General features: G+C 42.5%; 1 protein-coding gene and 1 long non-coding RNA gene across 3 annotated transcripts in view; both read left to right on the top strand.

The window, feature by feature from the left end:
• Window positions 1-5,863: 5,863 nt before the first annotated feature.
• On the top strand, window positions 5,864-12,939 carry LOC138110855 (uncharacterized). Its single transcript, XR_011151114.1, has 3 exons — window positions 5,864-5,978; window positions 9,728-9,808; window positions 12,509-12,939. It is a non-coding gene; the product is annotated as an uncharacterized lncRNA (long non-coding RNA).
• Window positions 12,940-16,122: 3,183 nt separating this feature from the next.
• Window positions 16,123-23,029, top strand: part of PRIMA1 (proline rich membrane anchor 1) — a 48,387-nt gene continuing 41,480 nt past the window's right edge. For both annotated transcript variants that reach the window (XM_069018145.1, XM_069018146.1), the window contains exons 1-2: window positions 16,123-16,316; window positions 22,544-22,694. In XM_069018145.1, the coding sequence (XP_068874246.1) occupies window positions 16,224-16,316; window positions 22,544-22,694 (244 nt within the window). In that variant the 5' untranslated portion in view covers window positions 16,123-16,223. The remainder of the gene's footprint in view (window positions 16,317-22,543; window positions 22,695-23,029) is intronic.

Here is a 23,029-nt window from a genome sequence, read left to right as displayed (position 1 = left end):
CATCCTCCAAATGTCCTATTTAGATAAATGTGAACAAAACCAAGTGCACTAGAAGTAGTTTTTAATGGGAAATTAAAATTCATACACAATAACAGAAGATGTCATGTTGTAAGGTCCCAAAAAAGTCATTCAATTGGACTTTTAGGGGCTTACAATTGTGCATGTACTCTGAGTTAGATGCATGGGAGAAATACTGACAGAATATTCTCAAGAGTTCAAAACAGCAAAAAAAAAACCTTACTGGCAACCTCAGACAATCAGAGAAGTTTGGCAAAAGGTTTAGAGCAGTATTCCATCAGCATAAAACACTTCTCAAAGCATTAACTTCGCAAACTCTAAGCCAGTTTGATTTTAAATTACTCAAAAATTCCAAGAAGAGAGAATTAGAAGAAAGACAGAAACGAACAAATATAGCTAACAACTCCTGGGTTCCAGCAGTGTCCAACTGATAAAAATTCCAAGAGAAGATAGGGTCAACTTATGTTTGCCTTGTTTTCCGCTTCAAATACCCCTTGGCCTTCCTGGGCCCTTCCCCTGGGTGGGACTTCTGGTATTTTGGCCACTCAGGAGCTGGGTTGGGAGCTCCAGGGATAGGTGTAGGGCACTGTTTCAGGTGTGTCAGGGATTGGTCACTGTGGGGTAGGGATACAGGCCTGACCTGCCTTTTACACACAAACACACACACACAAATGAAAGGTTTCGAGCCAGCAATCCTTCCAGTCTCTCCCACATGTGCAGCAATTTGGCTTCAGAGATACAGAGCACTTAAGGTGGAAATCTTGCTGATGGGAAAGTAAGGAAAGGAAATTATTGCTGGAACCTGCAAGACTGGGAAGGGTGACACGTTAAAAATGTTTAATGCTTTTATGGGTTTGCCTGCATGAATCAAAGCCAGATAAGAAGGCAGCAGGTATTAAAGTCATTAGTGCCAATTACTAGTTTAAGGAGTTAAGAAACAGCAATGGAAACATATGATTTTGAGCTTTTAATGCCATGAGAACAAATGAGCTATAGCACTGGTTGGAGCAGCCAGTATGGTGGATACACTGGGAGGTTGGTTTAGGCAAGAATGGAGAAATGCTGGTTTTCTTACAAAGTTTTTAATTCTTTACCTTCACATATATATTTATTAACTTTCAAGTAAAAAACAGCTGGATATTTCTGTAGGGTCCAAACTGCAGCAGAAACAAATAAAGGCAGCTTTATAGTGTGCAGGAATTCCTACTAACTGACCCTGAGGGCAGATTTACAATCTCTTAAAAAGCGAAATCTGAAATTCTGACCCCTGCTTGAAAAAAATAATCAGAAATAATTGAAGTTACAACACTTTCCTAGCACTTCTTCCATTTGCAACCCTCAAATGTTTTACAAACATTAACTTGCTGCAAACCCCAGGAGAGCTTCATTACTTTTCCCCTGCTCTCTATTTTACAGGTGAAGAAACAATACAGAAGTTAAATGTCTTTCCCAAGATCACATACCTTCTGCCTTGCAACCACCAATTTTGACGCTCCTGCTCATACCACTATATCACACTGACAAGTTAGTGTGATAGTCCCCAGTGTGAAATGGTCTGCTGGGAATAAAATGTGTAACCCATCAAATATACAGCTTGTTTACATTTGCTTACATTTAAAATGCCTCTTTAAATAATATGTTTTCAGTGAGCAATTTGAACAGGTCATAATTTATACCATTAAATCATGCTAAGGTGTTTTTTTGAAGTCAAATCTAATTAAATTACTGTTAATGTCAAACAAGAAGTTGAGCCAGTGATTCACTGAAGGATTTCTCTCTGTCAGATTTGCAATTAAACATATTAAAAATTGATCCATTTATATATATTTTGCTCTAGTTAAAACTATCAAGGTTATAAATTCCAAACAATTCCCATGCTTGTGGTGAGGAATACCAATTTTAGGACAACATTCAGAATAACCTTTCTTTTTGCACTAAAAAGCATTTTTCTCCACAACCTGCATTTTTAACCTCTGAGATTTCCCCTTCACTAAACACAAAGGATTCTGTTTTAGTTGTGTGTTTTAGAGAGCATCAAGAGGCAGTGTACTTTCTTTTTTTTTTCTTCAGTGAGTGACTGCCTTTGAAATCACTTTAAGAGTAAGGCATGAAATACTTGTTTTTGAGTTTACATACCTCTTCCAAAAGCAGTGGAAATGTGAAACTAACGCATTCAAAACAGGTTGGGTTTGAGGCTGTTTCCATATTTAGGTGTCTGATTTCAGGTGTCTGGAAAGAAATTGGTTCAAAGGGTGGATTTTCAGCTTGATATGTCTCCCAAAAGATCATGTATATTTATATATGCAGTATGTGTGTGCCTATGCACTGAGCCTTCTGAGTAGGGGACTGGTTTCTGCTGTGAATGTTCCCTGTCCCCTTGATTGGAATTAAACTTCCAGATTCCAAATCTTGTGTTTTGGCAGGAAGTGAGTTCAGGTGTCCTGAGCTGTCATGGTGTTTAGCCCCACTGGGTCACCTCTTGGGCCACAGCTGCTTCCATTCAGAACAAAGAGCACCATCCACCTGACCATCCTCCATGGGAACGAAGATTTTTCTCTTGCTGCAAATTACCAGTCTTGTTTCTCCTAACAGTTCATCTCAAGCCTTCAGATTTTTCTCACTCTTGGATCTATTTTTAAAACCATTTTTTTTCTAATATATAATCAGCACTCACCTGACAGAAGAGTGTACTCAAGACTTCAAAAAAGCTGCTTTAGGACCACATGATAATAAATTCTCCTTAATCCCAAATACAGACAAGATACAGAGCAGGGCCTACAACAAGTTTTATAGAGAGCATTAGTGTCAGCAGTTTAGAGAGAATTAAAAAGAAAAATAACATTCCATCCCTGAGGAAAAATCCAAGTAGTGCATGAGACTAAAAGGAACATTTCTATTGGGAATTGCTTATGAAAGAGATTTTTAGTTCAAAATGAGGAAATCACTAGGCACTGCATAAGGATTATATTGATCAAAAATAGTCTTCTGTAATATCAGGATTCAAAGAAGAGACCAAGTAAAAGATACAAATGAAAGTAAGCAACCCAAATGCAGGAGAAACTCCATCTTGCACTTGCAGCAAAGATTGTTTGTATTCAGACTCCAAATAAGACAGATGCTTCTTGCAGTTGGGAACATTTGAAACCTGACTTATAGCTATGATCCATAACAGTGCTAGATTTATTGGCCACCTGCTGTGAAAACAGAGCATTTTTTTTCAGCAAAACCTCAGCTCGCCATTTGTGAAGTATCTTCTGTGTCATTTTGACAATTTCCTAGAAGACATGATTAACCCAGATGCCAGTGCTGCTCCATTCCTGCATGCTCACCAATCAGTGCAGGATTAATAAGATGCCAGGTGAGACCACTGAACCTCCTGGTGAGCTATTGAAAGAAAAGTGAGTGTGCTAAAAATATTTAGAGATTTATTTGATTTCTCCACATGAAGTCCTCTATAATTTATCACTTCGGCTCACACTTGTTCTGTGTTCTGTTTTGTTTTATTTTAGAAAGGGGACATTCTCTCCTGGTTTTTACTGTGACCACGTCACGGGTTTGGATCTGTGACAGTTATCAGTGCACTCCAGTCCCTGTGTTTAGCTATTTTCCTATCTGCTACACTGGCAAGCTTCTCCAGTTGTTCTGCTGAGCCCAGAGATGCTGAAGTTACACACATCTCAAATGCATGTGTATTAAGCAATAAGGTTAGAGTATTCTCTCATTTGTGAGTTATGTTTTTCATAAATATCCAGAGGTATGAATGGGCACAGAGCTGGAACAAGCAGGGGTTTGATTCTTATTCTTCTGAGCTGCAAAAGAAGCCTGCTCTGCCTTATTAAATCACAGTAAAATAACTCCCTCATCTAATGGTTATTTAATTTTGTCCAACAGGTACCGTTAGAACAGGCAGATTTTCTGTGAGAAGCTGAAAGCAAAATCAAACATGACATTTTGGGATGAAAGCAGTTGAATGGATGAATGTCAGAAAACAAATACCGGTTTTTCTCCAGTAGTTCAATACCCAGGATTGGAGACATGACAAATTTTATAAATAAAAAAATCATTTTTATTTATGGGCTTCTATTGTAAGCTGCTGACAAATAGAAAAGATCTGTTAAATTTATTTGAAAACTTGTGTTTACTTAGTATTATAAGCATAGGAACAGTGCCATGGAGATGTTGGATGCCATGTAGGCAGTAACAGCAACTCTGCCAAAAGTCTGCCAAAATCAGTACGGACTGCAAAGTGCAAAAGCAAAGTAGGTAGATGAACATACAGGTAGAGGATGTCATTGCCACTCTGGATGACCCAGAACTGGGTCTCTCACTACACTTACTAACCAAAGTAACAAGGCATATTTGTTTCTGATTCTTCTAAATAGGCACCAAAACTGACTGCAACACAGGCATCAGGAATAGACTGGTTGATTGTACAGAATAAAATCAAGTTTTTACTATAAATCCATCTCAAAATGGCCAGCCCTGGCCAGATTGAGAAGTCAATATATATGAATCTACCTCACAGGTGATGTTGAAGTAGAAAAATAGATAGGTTCATATATACCAGTGAGGAAAATTATCTGAAAATGTAAGCAGTCAGACCACTACTGGTCTGGTGTAAAACAGAAGGCATGAATGATACTGAGAAAAATGTTTTGGTGAATGGACATATCACCTGCTGAATGAAAGTCTCAGTGAAGTTGATGTTTTTATCTTAGACCGAGGAACTCAACTTTGCTGCTCAAAATCATTAGCTGTCTTTGGAGATCTTGATCATTTATGTGGAGAGCCATTTGCAGGTGAGTAGTTTTTTTAAAAAACACATTGCTGTATCACATTAAAAACATGTTACATTATATTACATTAAAATACACTGTTATATAGCTATGTAAATAAATACATAAATTAATTTCTTTCATTCAAGAGAGAGCTGTGGGCATGTTATATTTATCTCCACTGAGCATTGAATAAAAGCTTAAGAGCCTGTGGGAAGAAGTAAGGGCTGAGTACTTCAGAAAGGTGGGAGCAAGCATTGCCTGTCCTGTGTACTGCTTACTACTGCTCTACTGCTCAATCATAGTTTCACAGGACTTAACCCCAGGCAGAGATTAAATGGCAACTTTTTGTGAGTTTAGACAAATTTACTGAGCCGACTGCATGCAAGAGGACATTTTCTTTCTGAGGTGATTTATCTCCTCTGTGTGGCTGGAGCAATAAATACTCTGAAAATTAACGCCATGCTCGCTTGTAAAATACAATCCACATTAATCTCAACTATCAGAGACAACTATAAATCAAATGAAAGTGAAAAAGGGTAAAGAGGGTTTGGAAACAAAGCCCCAGCCCTGGTAATACAGCCCTAGGCAGACATTATAGCAATGTTGGCTGAGACTAGCTGTCAAGAGGCCCCAGAGAAGTGGCTCTTGGGGCATTTGTGACAACATTGAACATGAATCTTCAGGTCTCCATGAGCCACATGCAGGTCCTGGAGATGTCTGTGGGGAATAATTACCTCTGCTCCAGGAAGGAGATCAGTAGGAAAGCTGAACCTTTCGTCAACAGGAGGAGGAATGAGTAACTGGAGAGCAGAAATACAGACATGCAGAATGTAGCAGAGTCTTTAAATTTTAATGCAAGGCACCATTGGTCCTCATGGATCAACGGAACCAAGCAGCTTCATCTTGTCCAGTTGATGTGTCTGAGTCACAGGTGTACCCAATCTGTGAGTTATCCTGGCTCTGTCTTTCTGCAGCCAGTCTTCTGGAAGAATCACATTATTGAACTCTTCTATAAAAATTGTTTCTAAATTATCTTTCTTGGGTTAAAGGCCAATGCTGTTCTTTCTGAGCTAGCTCTGAAGAACCTCTCCCATAACTAAACATACAGGATTCCCTACAAGCAGTGCCTCCAGCTGATGCCAATGGAGGGAGCAGGAGCTGTTCCATAGTTGAAAGCTAAAGGTAAGGAGATGAAGGAAAGATGTATACATAGAAATTTCAGAATTTGGGAGCAGTTATTTCTACTGGATTATGAAATATAGTGAAATTCCTATAGTTTTCATAACCTGAGTGAACACATTTATCAGGGCACCTTTTCATCAAAGAATGCTGTATGTAGGTATCTGTAGGTACACAGATGCTACATCCTATAGATGATGTACAGATTCAGTGTTAGATATACACTTATAAAGCCTCCTGATCTGCAATCAAAACAAGCATCATTTGCTATCAGATTTGCAGCACTCTGTTATTTTGTGCTCCAAATTAGTCCTGGGTGAATTCCATCCCTGCAGCTCATCCATTTTTCTATTACAGCTAATCCAATTACTTCAGACTCTTATCTTCCTTCCAGTGTGCACATATGCCATCTTCCTCATCTAAGTTGTCCAATAGAAAAGTTAATAAGCATACTTATCTTAGGGAAGTTATGGACCAAAGTGTTTATGGGCATAGGAATTTACTACCTTTGTGGTAAGTGAAGAAACATATTGATGGACAAGATGGATGAGCGATTTAAACAAATGAAAAGGAAGCATGAATGGACAACTGAAAAGGGCTACACCTCACACCCAGTTCAGACTGGAAATAGCACAAAGAGAAATGTTCTTGAAAGCAGATGGTTGACACTGGAGAAAGCTTTTGAACACAATCTTTCTCCCTTTCCAAAATTGAAATATGAAGTGTGCCCATTGCTGATGGAGTTTCCCACCCTGTAAATGCCAGTAGGGTCTGACAGTTCTCACAAGAACTCTCTACTTCAAGCAAGTCAGAGCTAAAATTTTACTTTGTTCTAACTAAAATTATTGTAAAGAGAGGAGAATCAGTGTCTTCTTGCACTTTAGTTACAGAAATAGTTTGAGCTGTGAGAGACAGAAGATGCTAGCAGAGTCAAAAATGCCTGGAGGCCTCTGCACACAGGTGGTTCACTGCACACAGAGGACCCCACTGAAGCCTCAGTGTGAAAATGCACCCACAGAGTTTGTCAGCTTACCCCAAGTAATTCTGGCAAAATCATTCTGGTGCAATTACTCTCTTTCTGCATCTGGGTGGTGGCTTATTTTCCAAACTGCCAGTGGCAAGCTCAGCTTCCAGAGTCAAAAACCAAAATGAGATCCAATAACTGTTCATCTGCAATGCCTGGGAAGAAGCCTGATGACTGAGGTACATTTAAAAGATGAAGGGGAAAGACATGTACGAGCTAATCCTGCTCCAGCACCACAAATTTGGAGAGAAAAGGACTAATGCACACCCTGAACAGTGGTGCCATCCCCACCAAGGGGGCTAGGAGTGAATGCCCTGGGACTCTGGAGTTGCACCTCAGAGAGTGCCTCTGTCCTGTCCCCCCCTCCTCCAACCAACAGGGCTGGGAAGAAGGGGAGATCAGCACCAGGTTAACCTGTAGCAAGAAAAAGGAGGGGAAAAGGGGAAAGAAAGCCACCCTGTTTGCTCTGGGACCCAAAGCAGCCCTTAGCTGTTCTAAATAGCTCTTTGTGGGACTGTCAGCATAACGGATGCTGGATTATTACAGCAAAAATAAGCATTATGAAAATATATTCAAGTGCAGGAAAGTGATGGGGCAAACAGCTTTGTTGTGAGGCAATTCTTTGTCTCAAGAGGAAACATTTTATCTCCTGGGCAAGAAATCATCTCTGTTAAAATCCTCCATAATTAAAGAGCCATAGGATATACTATCTTCAGGACCTGATTTCCTCTCCTGATGGGAGGACACGTTGCAAACACATTCAAAAAGACAGTGGGGGATTGTTATCAAAAGCAGCGTGGCAGGCCCAGGGAGTTCCTAACTCGGGTCCTTCCTGAAGACAACAGACAATGGCCTTCTGCCTGCAATATCCAGTATACAATGGCAGAATTACATTTCTACATGTCTGGGAAAAGTGTGTGGAGCTGGACTGTGGATTTCCAGTTCACTGGACAGTGCTCTTACAGGCATGGGTACACACAGGCTGCTGCAGGCCTTTCAACTCCTCTCCCACAGCTGGGACTCAGTAGGACTGCTGCTGTCACCTGGGCAATTTTTGTAAGGGAAACCAGAAAAGGGCAGCTAAGGAGGTGACTGGATAAATAGCATGGTGTTTCCAAGAAATATTAAGCTATCCTTTGCAAACAAAATTATTTCAAAGACAGAGAATTGCTTCTCAGTTTCCTTTAATGCTTGCATTTTATACCTTCTCACTGTTCTTCTGTTTAAGACTGTAAGTGCACTGGGCCATCCCTGCCTATTCCTCAGCATTTGACCAGGGCCTTATTAGGAGAAGGCCTGATATTAGCTTATCCCTTGGCACTGCAGCAATAAGCAAAAGAAAATAATATTCACATTAGACAGCTGCTATAGCTTTGGATACAAAGGGAGCAAAATGGATGCACCTGTTCATAAATAGAGAAATTTTTCCTTTGATTATGAGTTTCCTCCTTGCTCATTACAAAAAATTGTTGATTATTCCTGCTATAGGTATAGCAAGATGTAGTGGTTTGGTCTAAATTACTCATCACCAAGTTAACAGCAAGGCACTCCACAATTGCTTCTGTAATTCAGGTTTAAAGTCACTACAGCAGCACAAATCAGAAGGATTAAATGAGAAGGAGGGTATGCTGCATTCAGGAAAATATTGTATGCAAATTGTGATAATTCATGACTGAGTCACAAAAAATATGTATTCAAAATCTGTCATGATTTAAACATTTAAGAATACAATGCTATGCATTTATGTAATAGCTTTCATCAGAGGATCTCAAAATGCTTAGGAGGCACTGAGATGAATGCATGCTGATGTCAGTCTTGCAGGATGGCTCTAGGTGCACTTCTTCTCAAACCAGCAGCTAGTGGCTCCCAGGGATTTGCAACACACCAGACTAATACTTGATGTTCTGAGGGAATAGAAAAGGCTGACAAAGATGAATCTGATACATCCTCTGGTCTTCAAATGTGTTCAGGCTCTGTTGATCCTTACAGATGTGTTTCTAATATCCTTTAAAATATCCAGTGATAGAGCAATTATAAATATATCTAGCCTCTTCCTTCTCTCTGATTATACCACAGTCCCTACAGGTCAAAACATCCATAGCATAGGCTCAAGGTAAAGTATTTCAGAACTCACACCTTTTTTCTCAGAATAGTTGCCTAAACATATTGTTGCCTTTCCCTTATGTCTAGCTGAGAAAATTCTTTGCACTGTGTATATCTCCAGGTCTACTGCTGCAGAGACCTGCTGCCAGAAAAATGCCTTCTGACCCTAGAAAATACTTAGAGGGGACAACAGAAACCCACAGGCACAGCCTGGTAGGACTGCTTTGGGAACACATGGTTGCTACCAAGAGATGTGAAATGCTTCACAGTACATCAATGTTTTAAATATTTTATGATGTAGATTTATGAACTTTGATAGCAGCGTTCATCTGTGTTCTTCAAAGGCCAAGCCAGGATTAGTGCAGTTGTCAGTGCTATAAGACCCATGTGTTTGGCTGTCTTCTGTACAGGGAAGGCAACATGGTCTGTCAGGCAGTCTGCATATGGGGCCAGTCTAAGCCACGAGGAGCCATGCTCCCAGCTACTGCCCCAATCTAACAAGGTTCTAGCAATATCTTACCAAGCATTAACTTACCACCTACAGTCAGCAGGCAGATCCCAGTATATCTTCTACATACCAGAAAGCGTAGGCACCACTTTAGGTACCTCTTTTCTCTTTCTTCAGATATTACAAGACATACTGGATCTAAGAAATGACAGCAGTGCCCAACTGGATTGGTGTACCTCAAGGTGACTTCAGACACAGGTAATGCAAAAGACTTAGAAAAATTTAACAAGCTGTAAAAGTCTAGAAACCACCAACAGATTACTGGGTCTTCCTTTCCATTTACAAACAGAACCACAGTTTATTGACAGGAGATTACAAATGTGCTGGACAGTTCTGAATTAATATATAAAACAAAGGCCTGTATTACATATCAAAAAGACTTGTTGGAGGCACTGGGACCTGCTACCAGTAATACCACTGGGGTCTGCCAGTGTTTGTCCCAGAGCAGTGTCTGGTGCTCAGCATCCACATGTCTCAAAGAAACTCTCCATTAACCCCAGCACTATATGACTGCAGAGGATCTCATTGGCGAGCTGGTGCTGTCTTTGTAATAGTCCCCCACTAGGTGGGATTTACAACCAATCAATAGCTCTTGGTATGAGACAGATGGATCCATTATAATCTGACCTGCTCAGAGTCTGGCTCTTAACCCTTAACCTTAGCTGATGTAAAATATTCACCAAAGTTCCATGTTAGACGTCGGTACAACCTCATATTTCTTTCCCTACCATTAACAAATGTCACATATTTGTCAGCAGCACAGATTATGTCATCCACCTCACCACAGTGTATGCTGCATTTGTTGAATGTGTTGTTAAAGAAACAATAGAATGGCTTTTTACCAAAATCTACTGCTGTGGAATTTATGAGTAAGTGAAGAAAAACAAAAATAAAGTTGGGGCGTGTTTCTACCAGTATTTTCTTATAACAATTAATAGCACGTTTGTGATTTCCTCCCAACATCCCCACAGCTTGGAACCCAGACATCAACCCAGATGGTCTGTGTGCTTGCATTTACAAAAACAGGCTGGACAACCCACACCTGAGATCTGCAGACTGACAGCTTTCTAGAATCTGGTTCCTAATTTTTCAGATTAGGTATCACATCAACCAGAAACAGAGGTAAAAAGTGACAGAGAGGGGAAAGAAAGAGAAAACAATGTTCTGTGAACTGATCATTTTTCAAGCATTTTTTAATAAAACATTGTCAAATATACAGACCTGCACACAGTAGTTTTAGTCGCCAATTCAATCATATTTTTGCTAGGCATAGAAACTCTCAGACTTGTAGTTTTAGGGAATATTCTGATGCTTGGGATGGATTAAACTGACAACCAAAATTAGATCAGTCAGACCAAATATGTGCAGGTTTCTCCTTGAAGGGCAGATTAAAAAGAAGCTATACTGATCATTTTGTTTTAGAAGCAGTGATTCTCCATCCTTGCCCTTCATCTGGAACTACTTAGACTCTTGTACATTTACTCAGCCCTGTCCTTGCCATCCATCCGTTTCCATAAGATCTGGGCAAACAGAGTCCAAGAGTAAACGTGAAGGCAATGCTTTCATACCGTCTTTTACACATTCAACTAACAAGTACTTAATCTTGGAAACCTAAGCAGCAATGTATAATGAGTGAAAAAGTGATATAGCACTTAAGTGATTGCTGCAACCTGCAGTTCACTCAGCATGTTGGGACTTCATTATAAAGTTGGAAGGGATTGAAAATGTAATATATGTAAGAAGTAATGTGTTGTGTGAACAATTGATAAAGCTGAAAAAAAGACATATTTGGGGCATACAATCTCTTCCTTACATCTAGGACTTTTCTAGACAGTTTAATAACTAATCCCACACATTTTACCTTTATATTTATAAACAAAGAGCAGGGATACTGCTGAGCAAATCCATTTGTGAAGAGAACAAAATGTGAGGAACTACTGAAAGTGAGTAAGCAGGAGGCCTGTTTATCACTGAAAGCAGCATCTCAGAGCAAGAAAACTGAACATACAAGAACGGGCTTGTGGCTTGTATAGCCACAGCTTTTTTGGCCATGAATAAAAATCTACTGTGTCCTGTAATTTCAAGTGAGAGAACACAAGATAAAGATTACATGATGCAAATTTCCATGTTGGTCCTATTCACTCCTCACCTAAACTGGCATTGATTTTGATTACAGTATTCTGACCTGTAGCAAGGAAAAGGAAACACCCTGCCATTGTTTTCCAGATGCAGTGCAATAGTCTGTATTTATCTGAGATAGAACTTTAAGAGCACTTATTGAAATTCAGATACTTATGAAACTTAAAACTCATTTCCAAAACTTGAATATCATGAAAACCAAAGAATCCGTTGTTTTACAAATGTATTCTAGATATGCTCAAAGTTGGGAATCTTTTCCTACAGGTTGGAAATAATGAACAATTAAATAATCAAATTTTCCAAAAATCAAATCTGTTACTTGTGTGGTCCTCAGTTTTATTAAATAATTGGGATCATCAAGAAGAATTCTCTCCCCTCCCTGGGAAGAGATGATAGTATTTGAAGAAATGCAATTTCCTCCACTGTTTCTGCTGCTGTGACAGCAGCAGAATTATTGATTTCTGATCTTCTAAAAACATCCCAATAAATTGTGGATTTCTGGCTAGAAACTTTAAATCCAAAACGAACAAATTTTTTTTCAACATGTTGAAAGCACTGCTTTAGATATACAGAGCAATAAAAATATCTTTTAAAAATAGCAAAAATATTTTCAGTGCAAGCCAAAGTGATGCTGTACATTTACCTGCTTGCTGATGTTTTTCTAGACTCAAACCCAAAAATTAATCTGGACAGACCATGCCAGGCTGAAGAAGGCTTTGAAAAGTCAGTGCTGAAATGTTTTCTGTTTATGTTTTCTAGCATTTCACCAGGTTGGACACTCTTCTCGAGTTCATTGACTTGCATCCAGAAATGTCATTAGCAAAAAAAGCTTAAGTGAATTCTTTCTAGGCCTGACTGACCACAGAGCCTGAGAAGAGGTCGCCTTTACTTCCTCTGCCACTGGCTTCAGCTAAAACCCCTCTGATGTCTCTGAAGACATAGGGACAAAACTTGCCTAAAGTCAGACTGGGGAATATCTATTGATTTCAATAAAGTTTTGACAAGTCAACATCAAAGAAAACCTTCTCCTGTGTTCTCTGAACACTTGAATTTATGTTGTAAACTCCATCAATACCAACAAAATAAATAGCCTCTTAAAGTCCATTATAACCATTATGGCTACTTAAGATTAAAGGAATACGATAATATTTGTTTGTACAGCTAATCAGTGTTGCAATCCTTACTAATGTTTCTGGAGTAGTTGCTGCATTGGAGTGTTAATCAGGATCTCTCCGATTATCAGCAATTGTTTAAAAAATAAAAACATGAAGTAAATAAGATAAATATTCTTCCTTGTTAATCAGACCAAAGATGAAAGGGGAAAAGAGTAATGGTCATCATTCCATTGGGTATTAATATTTGACTTAAATTTTTCAAGAGACTGCTCGAATGATGCTGTTTGTGCAGTCTTTTTTCTGAAAACAAAAAAAAAAATCCCTTTTGAAATAGTGTAAGTTATTATTTTGAGCTGTAACACTTATAAATCAGTTTTTATCTTCAGAGCACTGAAAAAGAGTACAGACCTTTGTTGACCTCACCAGCAAAGGATCTGGTACTGTTCCATGTTTCTGTGATGGGCTAAACACATTTTGGAGGATAGGGCCTTGTTACTGCCTTTCCCACCAAACACAGTAAGAATTTCAGGTATCTGGATCTCATTGTGCTGTTTTGACAGGCAGGGAATCTGATATAGGTAATTTTAAAAATATGCCCAAGGTAGCAGAGGAAGTTGGTGGTAGTGGGACTACATCCCAGGAAATCCTGGTTCTGGTTCCAGGATGATAGCCCTAGCCATTATCCTTCTCCAAACTTCAGTAGTTTGACTGCTGCAGACAAATCATCATGTTCTTCCACATACCAGTCCTGGTGCTACAAAACACTGAATGCATTATTAAGCAAAACATATTCCAAGCCTGTCATTGATTCAGGGCCTACAGTCTTGCAAGCATTATATCATTCATCTTTCTTATAAGTGGAAAAAATTCCCAGACTCTATTTTCTCTCCATAAAAACTACAGAGAAGCTGAAGTAATTAATGAAAAGTAATGGTGTCAAGTGGACAAGAGCAGGGTACACATTCAGCCCTTTCTTCAGCCATTCAGACTAATGGGAAGTATGCTTCTGTGTGGACCATATGACTGGGTCCAAAGGCTGGATTTAATATATTTGCAGCCCAATCATTTTCCCAAGGGAACTGTCAATTACCAGTGTGAGACAGAAAAGATGCTGATTACCTGGGCCAAACTCTGCTCTTGTTTGTGTCAGAACAATATTCCTGATTGCACTTGCTTCCGTGTGACTGTGGGTTGAGTTTGGCTCTGTCTCCTCAGTTCCCTGGGTTGTCTTTGAACCACAGGAACAGCGCTTTGAGACAGCTACTTGGGCAATTGCTAATGGCAGGAAAATCCACAGTTCTTCAGACATTAAGGCATTGTAAATACTGAAAGAAAATAAATCTGTGTTGTATTTTTTTGGCGTGCAATGCCTAAAGCCTTATCTCTCATTCTGTCAGGAACCAAGGACTATGTATACAGATGGTGCAATTTATTATGTTCTGTACTGTGACCAAGTGCTGAAATACCTTCAGGAAATCACCAGAAAGCCTGAAAAGCTTTGCTGTCTCTTGTGACTCCAGCTCACTAAAACTATAATTGAATGAGCACAATATATTAAGCCCTGTGTATTACACAGTAGGCTTACAGAAAAGGACGCCATCTTTTTCAGTATCATTACAGAAAATATCTTTGCTGTACAATTACAGCCTATACCTAGGACCATAATATCTCTGCCTCTCTGTATTCTGCTTTTATAAAACCAGAAGACAGGGATTTACAAATACATGCCTAGGTTCAATGACTCTACCTCAACTCAGGTGTAACACCATTAAATTCCAGTGTGCTGCTCTCATTTGTAAAATGCTGCTGGGCCTGATAGTCCTGACATTTAAAACAGTGCCTGTCGGGGCTGAAATGAATGGACATGAAATGAATGTAACAGTGGTATGGAAAAAGAATTTTAGCTGTGTATCAGTTCAGAGATTAATGTATTTCCATTCCTGCTTCTCTGAGCAGATTTTTATGAAACTGATGATTAAACTTGGCTCAGTGAGTGCAAGAAATACAAAGAAAAACTAAAGTCAATATCCTCAAACTCATTCATCACTGGATATGAAATGTAAACCTTGGAACTAGTATTTTGTTCAAACCCATGTCCTTACTGCATTTGAAACATTGAAAACAGGATCCCTGTGTCATGGACCTAACAACAGATGTTTTATGGTCATCTTGATACCTGCAAGGCCCAACTTTCAGCAATAGCCACCGTTCACAGAGCAGCTGTTTTGCTTTTAGTGCTTCACTGGAAGCACTACTGTTTCTGAAACTTTCTGTTTTCTACTGTTTCCTTCCCGTGGAGAAGCCGGACTGTGGTGCCTTGATATTGGGGAGGTGGTCTATCCACTTCCCTGCAAGCACTATTACACATTTCCGCGTGTTTTGTTAGAAACACAAATGCCATGAAGCATCTTCCCTCTTACATCCCAGAGACACCGGGCCGACCCAGCCCCATGTCCTGCCTGTCACAGGACAAGCCCTTGCATCACTCGTGAGGGAAGGGGTGAACACCAGCAACTACCAACCCCAAAACCACCTGGCCGCAATTCGGATGAGGCTCCTCCAGGACAGGGGTGCCGGTTCATCCCGCGCTTCCCCTTTGGGTCAGTCCCGCTCTCGGCTGCGGGGAGAGGGCGGGGGCGGGTGCGGCGCTTCCCGGCTGCCGCAGGTCCCCGAGCCGCCCGGGGCCGCCCCGCCGGGGCTCAGCGGAGGGCAGCTGCCGCCGGGAGGAGCCCGGGCGGGGAGGGAGAGACGAGGGGAGCCGTGCGCGGAAGGGACTGCCTCGATGGGCTTGAAAAATCACTGCAGCAGCGGCGGCGGGCTAGGGGGAGATGCAATGCCCGGGCTGCGCGGCCGCGCCGCTCTCCCCGCCTCTCCCCTCCGGCCCCGGCCCCGGCGCTGGCCCTGCCTCTTTTCCCCCGCGCCCGGCTCCAAACTTTTCCCGCCGCCCGCTCTCCTCCCGTGTGTGAGGGAGCCGCGAGCTCAGCGGTGAGCGCCGGCCGGGAAGCCCCCGGCACGGAGAGGCTGCCAGCGGCGACAGCCAGAGTATCCCGGGGAGGGGAAGTCGGCGGGGCGGGCGGGGAGGGAGGCGGGCAGGGCGGGGGTGGAGGCGCGCCTCCCTGCTGAGGGAGCCGGGACTTGCAGGGCTCTGGGTTTTCCCGACCACTCTTTTCCCTCCCCACCCGCCCATCTCCCTGCCTCCCTCCCCCCTCCTTCCCTCCCGCCTTCCCTCCCTCCCCTCCAGAATTAAAGTTGGGACAGTCGCGCTCCGGGGATGGGTGCGAGCCAACGCCTCTGCTGCCGGCTCGCTCTGCTCCCTCCCCAGGTCGCCCGGAGCCCGCGCCCCCGCCCGCCCAGGAGGGATGCTGCTCCGGCAGCTGCTGGGGCTGCTCCGCTACTGCTGGCCCTCCCTGCTGCTGCACTGTGCCCTCCACCCGCTCTGGGGGTCCCTCCAGGTAGGGCCGCCCGAGCCCGCTCGCAGCTGCGGGGCGCGGGGGGCGGCGGGGCCTGGGCGGGGGAAAAGCGGGGGCGCGGGCAGAGCCCCTCCGGCACCCCCGGCACTGCGGAGGGGAGGCCGTGGTGGGGCGGTGGTCGCGCAGGCGGCCCCCGAGCCGGGAGAGCTGTTGCGGTCCCCGGTGAGGGCCCCCCTCGCTGGGTGCTGCGGGACGGTGGGTGTGCGGGACGGGCGGCCGGTGCCAGCCCCGGAGCGCTGAACTCGGTCCGAGCCTGTTCGGTCCCAGCAGGATGGAGTTGACTTTCTTCGGCGCGCCGGCGGTCAGAGGGTTGGGAAGCGCATTTTGCTGTAGGTGGCAAAGATGCACGGAAAGAGGCAGCGGCGGAGCGGAGCCCCGGCGATCACGCCTTGCCGTGGGTTTTCGGTGTTGATTGCGAATTGAATTGAGGATTTTCTGGGTAAAGGGCTGAATCAGCTTTTGCCAACTCCGACGTTGTGGTGTTGTGTGACCTTGGTTGTAATGTGGGTGGCCAGCAAGAGACTGGGAGAAATTGGTATACAGTGAGGGAGAGCGCCCATCCAGTTTGGAGAATCAGAACAGCAGCAAAGCTCAACTCAAATGCGTCACTTCAATATTTTAAAGTTTATTTATAATATATGTCTTCAGAGGAGTGATTGATGAGCCAGCCAAGTGCCGTTCAAGAACAGACCAATTACAGTTTCTTTCTTGGAAAAACAAAGTGGAGACTCTGCATCTTTTACTCCCTGATCTAAACTTAGTGACTCCCAAGAGATTAAAGAGAGATGTTGTTTGTTTTAGCATCTTGTCTCTTGCCATTAATGACAAAGAGGATTTGTGCTCCTTATGGATTAAAATGAACAGAAATAAAACAAAAACAACCTCCTTTAAACCAATATCCCCATCATAAAAATTTCTGCCAGCTCTACCTTCCTGCTGTCCTCCTCAAGTATTCAGGTAGCTAATCTTAAGTTAAACTATAAGTGCATTTTTTCAGGGAAGCGCAGTTGGGTGAAAAGAGATGCCTCCTGCAGCCTCTCTCTGATCAGTCAATTGAGCAGACAAAAGAAAACCTTGGATAAACATCTTTCTGGCAAACTATTCACGTGATCTAAAGCAAATTTTCGAAAATAATTACATTTATAAAAATTGAAACAGGCTCTGAGAAATACAAAAGCCAAGGAGTCCACCAGCCCTTTCCTTGCAATAGTTTGGAATTTGGATGCATGTCCCGTTCATCAACTGTGCTTGTGCTATTACTTGCTGCTGTGTTGAAGAGCAAGCAATAAACCTGCTCATACTCAAACTTTTTTTGAGTTTTCCCAAAACTAGGCTATGTCCAGGGCTCCCATCAGCAGGTTCCAAAGGGAAGGGCAGGTATGGAATGCTCACTGGCATGCCAGCCATCCATCCTTCCTGTGTCTGAAACTCCTTCATCCTTGAACCCCTCCCATGATTCCCTTCCCCGTGTTGAGTCATAATCCTTGCTCTTATCTTCAGTCTCACAAGCCATTCTCTCCTTGACTAATTCTGTAGTGTTGCAGTCGATCCCCTGCCCTGCTCCATCTATAGCAACAGTCATGTTTTCTCACATCTTCCAGCTCTTCACTCATTTGTCCCCACAATGACTTAGTGTGGCATAGCCTTCCCTCCCACCTCTGCATTGCCTCCTTATGCCCTGCTGTGAGGCACTTAAGAGAATCAGTCAGATGCTAATCAAAGGAGAAGCATTCATCTTACTAAAAACAAAACCAAGACAAAACCCACAATCTTTCCTTATTAGCGTGGTAGCCAGTTCTGTGACAAGAAGGAAGGGATGATTCTGTCAGAGGCTTTTGACATAATTTTAAAAAGAGCAGAAAGGGTCATGATAAATAGCAGGGTCACATTTTTTCTGGTTTTGTAAACATGGATCTGGATTAACTCTGATGTAAATTGCACAGAGCTGTCCTGGGATTTATGCAGTGGCATAGAGATCTCATCTCATCTCATCTCTGTAGACTGCTTCCAAAAGACAAAGCTCTTACCACATGAGCAGGCTTTTAGAGGTCTCTGTGCCTTTTCAGTCAGCTGTACTTTTCTTTTAAAGCTTTCCTCCTTTTACCTGATTAAAAAAGTCACAAGAAGGCCACCCTCCAGGGACGGTATTAATCCTCTTTTCCTATCCCACTCTGTGGAACGTACTTGTGGACTGCTGCAACCCCATGGGACTCTAGTGAAATACTAAACAGTTCCACATGCAGATTTATTCTTCCACTGTATGCAAAGCAGGACCAGGATCACTGTTTCTAAAAGAAATCTTGAATTAAAGAGAAATATGCCACAGGCACAAACTTCAACAGGGACTGCAAAAGGAAACCACCAGTTACCACTTTCTGTTTTTTCTTCCCTGGATATTTGGAGATCAGATTTTCATTTCCATAAGTATTTTAAAACATTTGTCCTTTTTTGCAAAACATGTTCACATCAAATGCACAAATCCATAAAGTCAACTCTACATATTTTCAGAGCAGGGAAAAAATTCATCAGCTTGAAGTCCAGGCAGCATATGTCTAGACTGGCCAACTGCTCAGCGTGTTAAGAAAGCCTCGTGCCAAACAAGCAAGTTTCAGATAGGCCAAGAAAAGGTGTTCATGGCACCTCCAGCACCTGGAGGAATGTCTGGAAGAGCTAGGGAGCAAGCCCTGTGGATCCGTCTCCAAAGGTGATCCCTTTGCCAAGGCAACCTCTGTACCACAAACTGCCTGGCAGCCTGGTGGGTGCCTGGTGGGTTTCTAGTTACACCTTACCTGCAAAGGTCTTCCAGAGCCATCCTGGGGCCATGGAAGAGTCCAGCAGAACAAATAAGCAGTGAAGTTTGAGGCCAGGTTCATTTAGATGACCTGGCCATAGAAAGGTGTGGCTCTTTCAAAATGCTTTTCTTTTTCAGCCACATGCTGTAAAGGCAGCTTACCTTGAATTGCAGACAGTAAGAAAGAAACACGGAGTATTATTTCATCATCTTCTGCCAGAGCAAGATTGTTCCCTAAAGCATATTTTCTAGTGATTTTTTTCTGATTACCTTTAGAAGACACAAGTAATAGCCTTCATTTCTTTCATAAGAAGACTAATAGACATCAACAGGAAGATTTTTTTCCTTGAAAAGGAGCCAAATGCCTTTCTTTTTTCCCTGATTCTCTCTTGCTACTGTTATGTGCTGCTTTATGTTACTGTTACTATTCTATCTTCTTGCTGCAGTCCTTGACTATTTCTCTCCTTGAGGCCGTCAACCTCAATTTGGGTCTTTCCTTTTCCTGGCAGATTTCAACCACCTTAAAATATCTTTGTTTTTAAAACTAAACCTTTAAGACAAGCCCCTGTCAAGGTAATATTTATGTTCCTACTTCTGTTTTCTAACAGCCACACATTTTACCCAGTGACAGGAAAAGGGAAACAAATAGGTGATAAAGCCCATACTTTTAAATGTCAGTTCTTTCCCGACTGTTTAAAAATGATCATGGGAAATTTTTATAGAGGTTCAGGCTAAAGTATCGAGAAACAAAGCAACTTTTTTTCTTTCTTTCTTTCTTTCTTTTTTCCCGCTAAAATAACATTTTTTAAGTAGACAGGAGCAGGAGCAGCAAGTGACTCGTCATGTATGGGGTTAATCTTGTCTGCAAAGTAATTGAGAAAATTATCCACAATTTTCTGAGGACACTATTACCAGCCTAAGGTAGGAGAGCCTCCAGGGATTTAAAAACAGTCAATAGCTCTAAAAAAAGACAGAGCGAGCTTTTGGTTCTGGTTGATATTAAGTTAGAGCAATAAGTCAATGTAGCTTTGCTATACCAGCACTGTCTTCAGACTTACATATGCAAAGCTGCTTCTGGTCTGCAAACAAAGCTGGCTCTAAGTCTGCTCAATGTTATTCTTCCCTGTGTCCATCCTCTCCCATCACACTTCATCCTGCAAGACTGGAGTGAGCTCACAGGATTCAGTAACCAAGGGCCTAGGCAGGGGACAGTAGTTGTAGCTAGGAGTTAATAGTTGCTTCCTAATCAGTTGCTGAGACCAGTGTAGAGGTGTTGCCCTCCTCCTTCTGCCAGCACAGTAAATCTTGTCACACCTGTTGAACGAGGAGGTACCCCAGGTGTGCCCCCGACACTGCATGGGAAGGACACTTCTCTCACAGGGCTCTCTTTGGGAGTGTGCCTGGACCCCAGCCCCTCATATGAGCAGTGTTGGAAGAACTGAAACAGCATGGAGGGTGTTCTGCTGCCTGGGATCCCTTACTTTAAAAACAAGTAAACCTTCTCAGCAGACAGATTTATTACTAGTCATGAGGGATTACGCAGCCAAGTCACTTTGATTCATTAGAGTGTTCAGAGAGTTTGTGTAAGTTCCTGGAAGCTGTTCTGGGATGGTCTTAAACCATCCTCTTACTGTTACCTGATGGTGAAGGGGAAAGTTGGAAAGCACTTGTGCTGAATTTGTTTTTCCCTATGTCTGGTAATAGATTTAGACAAGCTGTTTAAAGAACTGAGCCTTCTGCTTTATGCTGTGCTGAGCTGTCCTTCCAACTCAGCTACATGTAGCTTTTTCTATTCTTTTCTCCCTCCCTATAATATTTAATCAACAAAGCCCTACCTCCATTTCCCTGAGGCCAGAGTAATGCGTCTTTCTGCATTTAGAAACCTCCTACGCATGTGAACACGTCCTTTGTGCAGTGATGTTGTTTTAATTAGCCACGTCTCTCTTTTTTGGCCAGAAATATATAAAATGACTGTGTACAGCTTTCCTGCGGCCAAGAGGCAGTGCAGCCCTCTTGGTGCCCAGCTGTGGGTAGTGGGAGAGGCACGCTGGCTGTGCTGGGGGCCAGGCTTGAGGGAGGAGAGGAGAAAGACTGTGCTCAGAGCTGGCAGGGGAAGGGAAGCAAAGCTTGGGCAGGAGAGAGAAGTGGGAGAAGGCAACCCTGGGTGACCCTGGCAGAGAGGCAGAAGAAGCCTGCCTAAAACAGATCAGAAAGCGTGGCATGAGACATCCTCTTTGTAATGACCAACATGTTGTGGAAAAAAGCTCATTAAAGAAGGTGATGTTAGGCCAAAACTATTAGGACAATAACCCGCCTGAGACCAGACTGTACAAGACAATATGCTAGCATAACTCTCCTTAGCTTCAGCAGGACACAAGCCTGTCCCAGGCGGTCTCCTAATACTTACATTCAAAGTGCTTGTTAGATAACATGCTTATTAATCTTTCAGGCTTTGCTTTGTCTCTTCAAAATTGTATCCAGTATAAGTCATTCAAAAAGAGCTGGCTTAGAGACCTCTGAAGTTAACACCACTCAGAAGCTTCTGTGATGCTCAGCAAATTTCCTTTTCATTGGGGACTGACTCCATTTTGTAGCATTATATTTTACTGAATTTTAGTGACTATTCCTTGAATCCCTAGTTATGTAAATACTACTGATGATAAGCAAAACATGCTGTTAATAAATGGTCCTTGTCATGACTAGATGAAGCTACTGAATATATTGTATACCAGTACTGGCTAAATCATTGTCCATGGCCAAGTGATGCTTATACTTTGGTTCTGCAATGCCTCATCTTCACTTTTATTATTAGCCAACACTGCATCTTGCAGAGGCTACAAAGTGGCGTTTCTATTTTAACCATGTTATTGCTGTGGTCCACGGATGATTAAAATGCGGGTAGCCTCTCCTCTTGGCAGGAAGTGAAACACGCCGTGAAATGCTCTGTGAACTTCCAAGTGAGGCTCACAAAGCAGAGGAGAGATGTCCTCTGGCTTTCAGCTCTGCCATAAGGAAAATGAACATAATCCTGACCCTAACTGTCTTGTAAGTTTTATTAGCTCTCTTTGGCTTGCAGCAATGACCCTGTGAATAATGCATGCTGCTAGATGGCTTTCCTAAGGAAAGAAGGCTTATGCAATCATATTGTCTGCCACTGCCTGCCTTCTCCTTACCCCATAATAACTCAAAAACCAGCTGCCCAATTTCAGCCAAATTTGACAGAGGGAAAGAGGTCTTGAAGATATTGTGTTAAATAAAAAAAATTTAAAATGGGGACCACATAGGGAAGAGACATCTTAGGAACATTAGCTCAGTTCTCACTACAGATCTGAGGTGCCCCTCAAGTACTCAAGTCTAAGAAACAGATTCATCAGTTTTCACTGTTCTGCTGCTCATGCAATGACTTGTTTCTTCACAGATCACTCAGGGTGAGCCCCAGAAGTCATGCTCCAAGCCTGTAGCAGAGAAATTTACAGAGAGCTGCCAGGAAATTTGCCAGTGCAGGCCACCTCCACTGTTACCACCGCCTCCTCCACCTCCACCGCCCCCGAGGTTGCTAGCGGTGCCAAGTAAGTAGCTACTGGTACAGTTGTGCTGTGCTGAAGGAGGACAAAGTGACGGGGACACCTGGACAGACAGGAGAAAGGATGTGGGAAAGGGCACAGCTAGCTCATTTGTCATTTTTCACTTAGCAAATGGAAGAAGAAATGTTCTCAGTAGAGATGGAGATCTGTTTTCTGATCAATGAATAATTCTTGGCTTTTGGAGGAAAGCCAGAGAAATTCCCTCCTTTCATTGTGTTATATATGACTCTCTGGTTTTAAATGGTTCCCTAATCCCCTAGCCCTGGGAAATGCTTTCCTACGGAGACATAGTGCTGTGCTGCCCCTTGAGTTGCATGACC

Source organism: Aphelocoma coerulescens, chromosome 5 (assembly GCF_041296385.1).
Source record: "Aphelocoma coerulescens isolate FSJ_1873_10779 chromosome 5, UR_Acoe_1.0, whole genome shotgun sequence".
Lineage (NCBI taxonomy): Eukaryota > Metazoa > Chordata > Aves > Passeriformes > Corvidae > Aphelocoma > Aphelocoma coerulescens.
The sequence above is the reverse complement of the archived record's forward strand: the minus strand, read 5'-3'. Positions and strand labels throughout refer to the sequence as shown.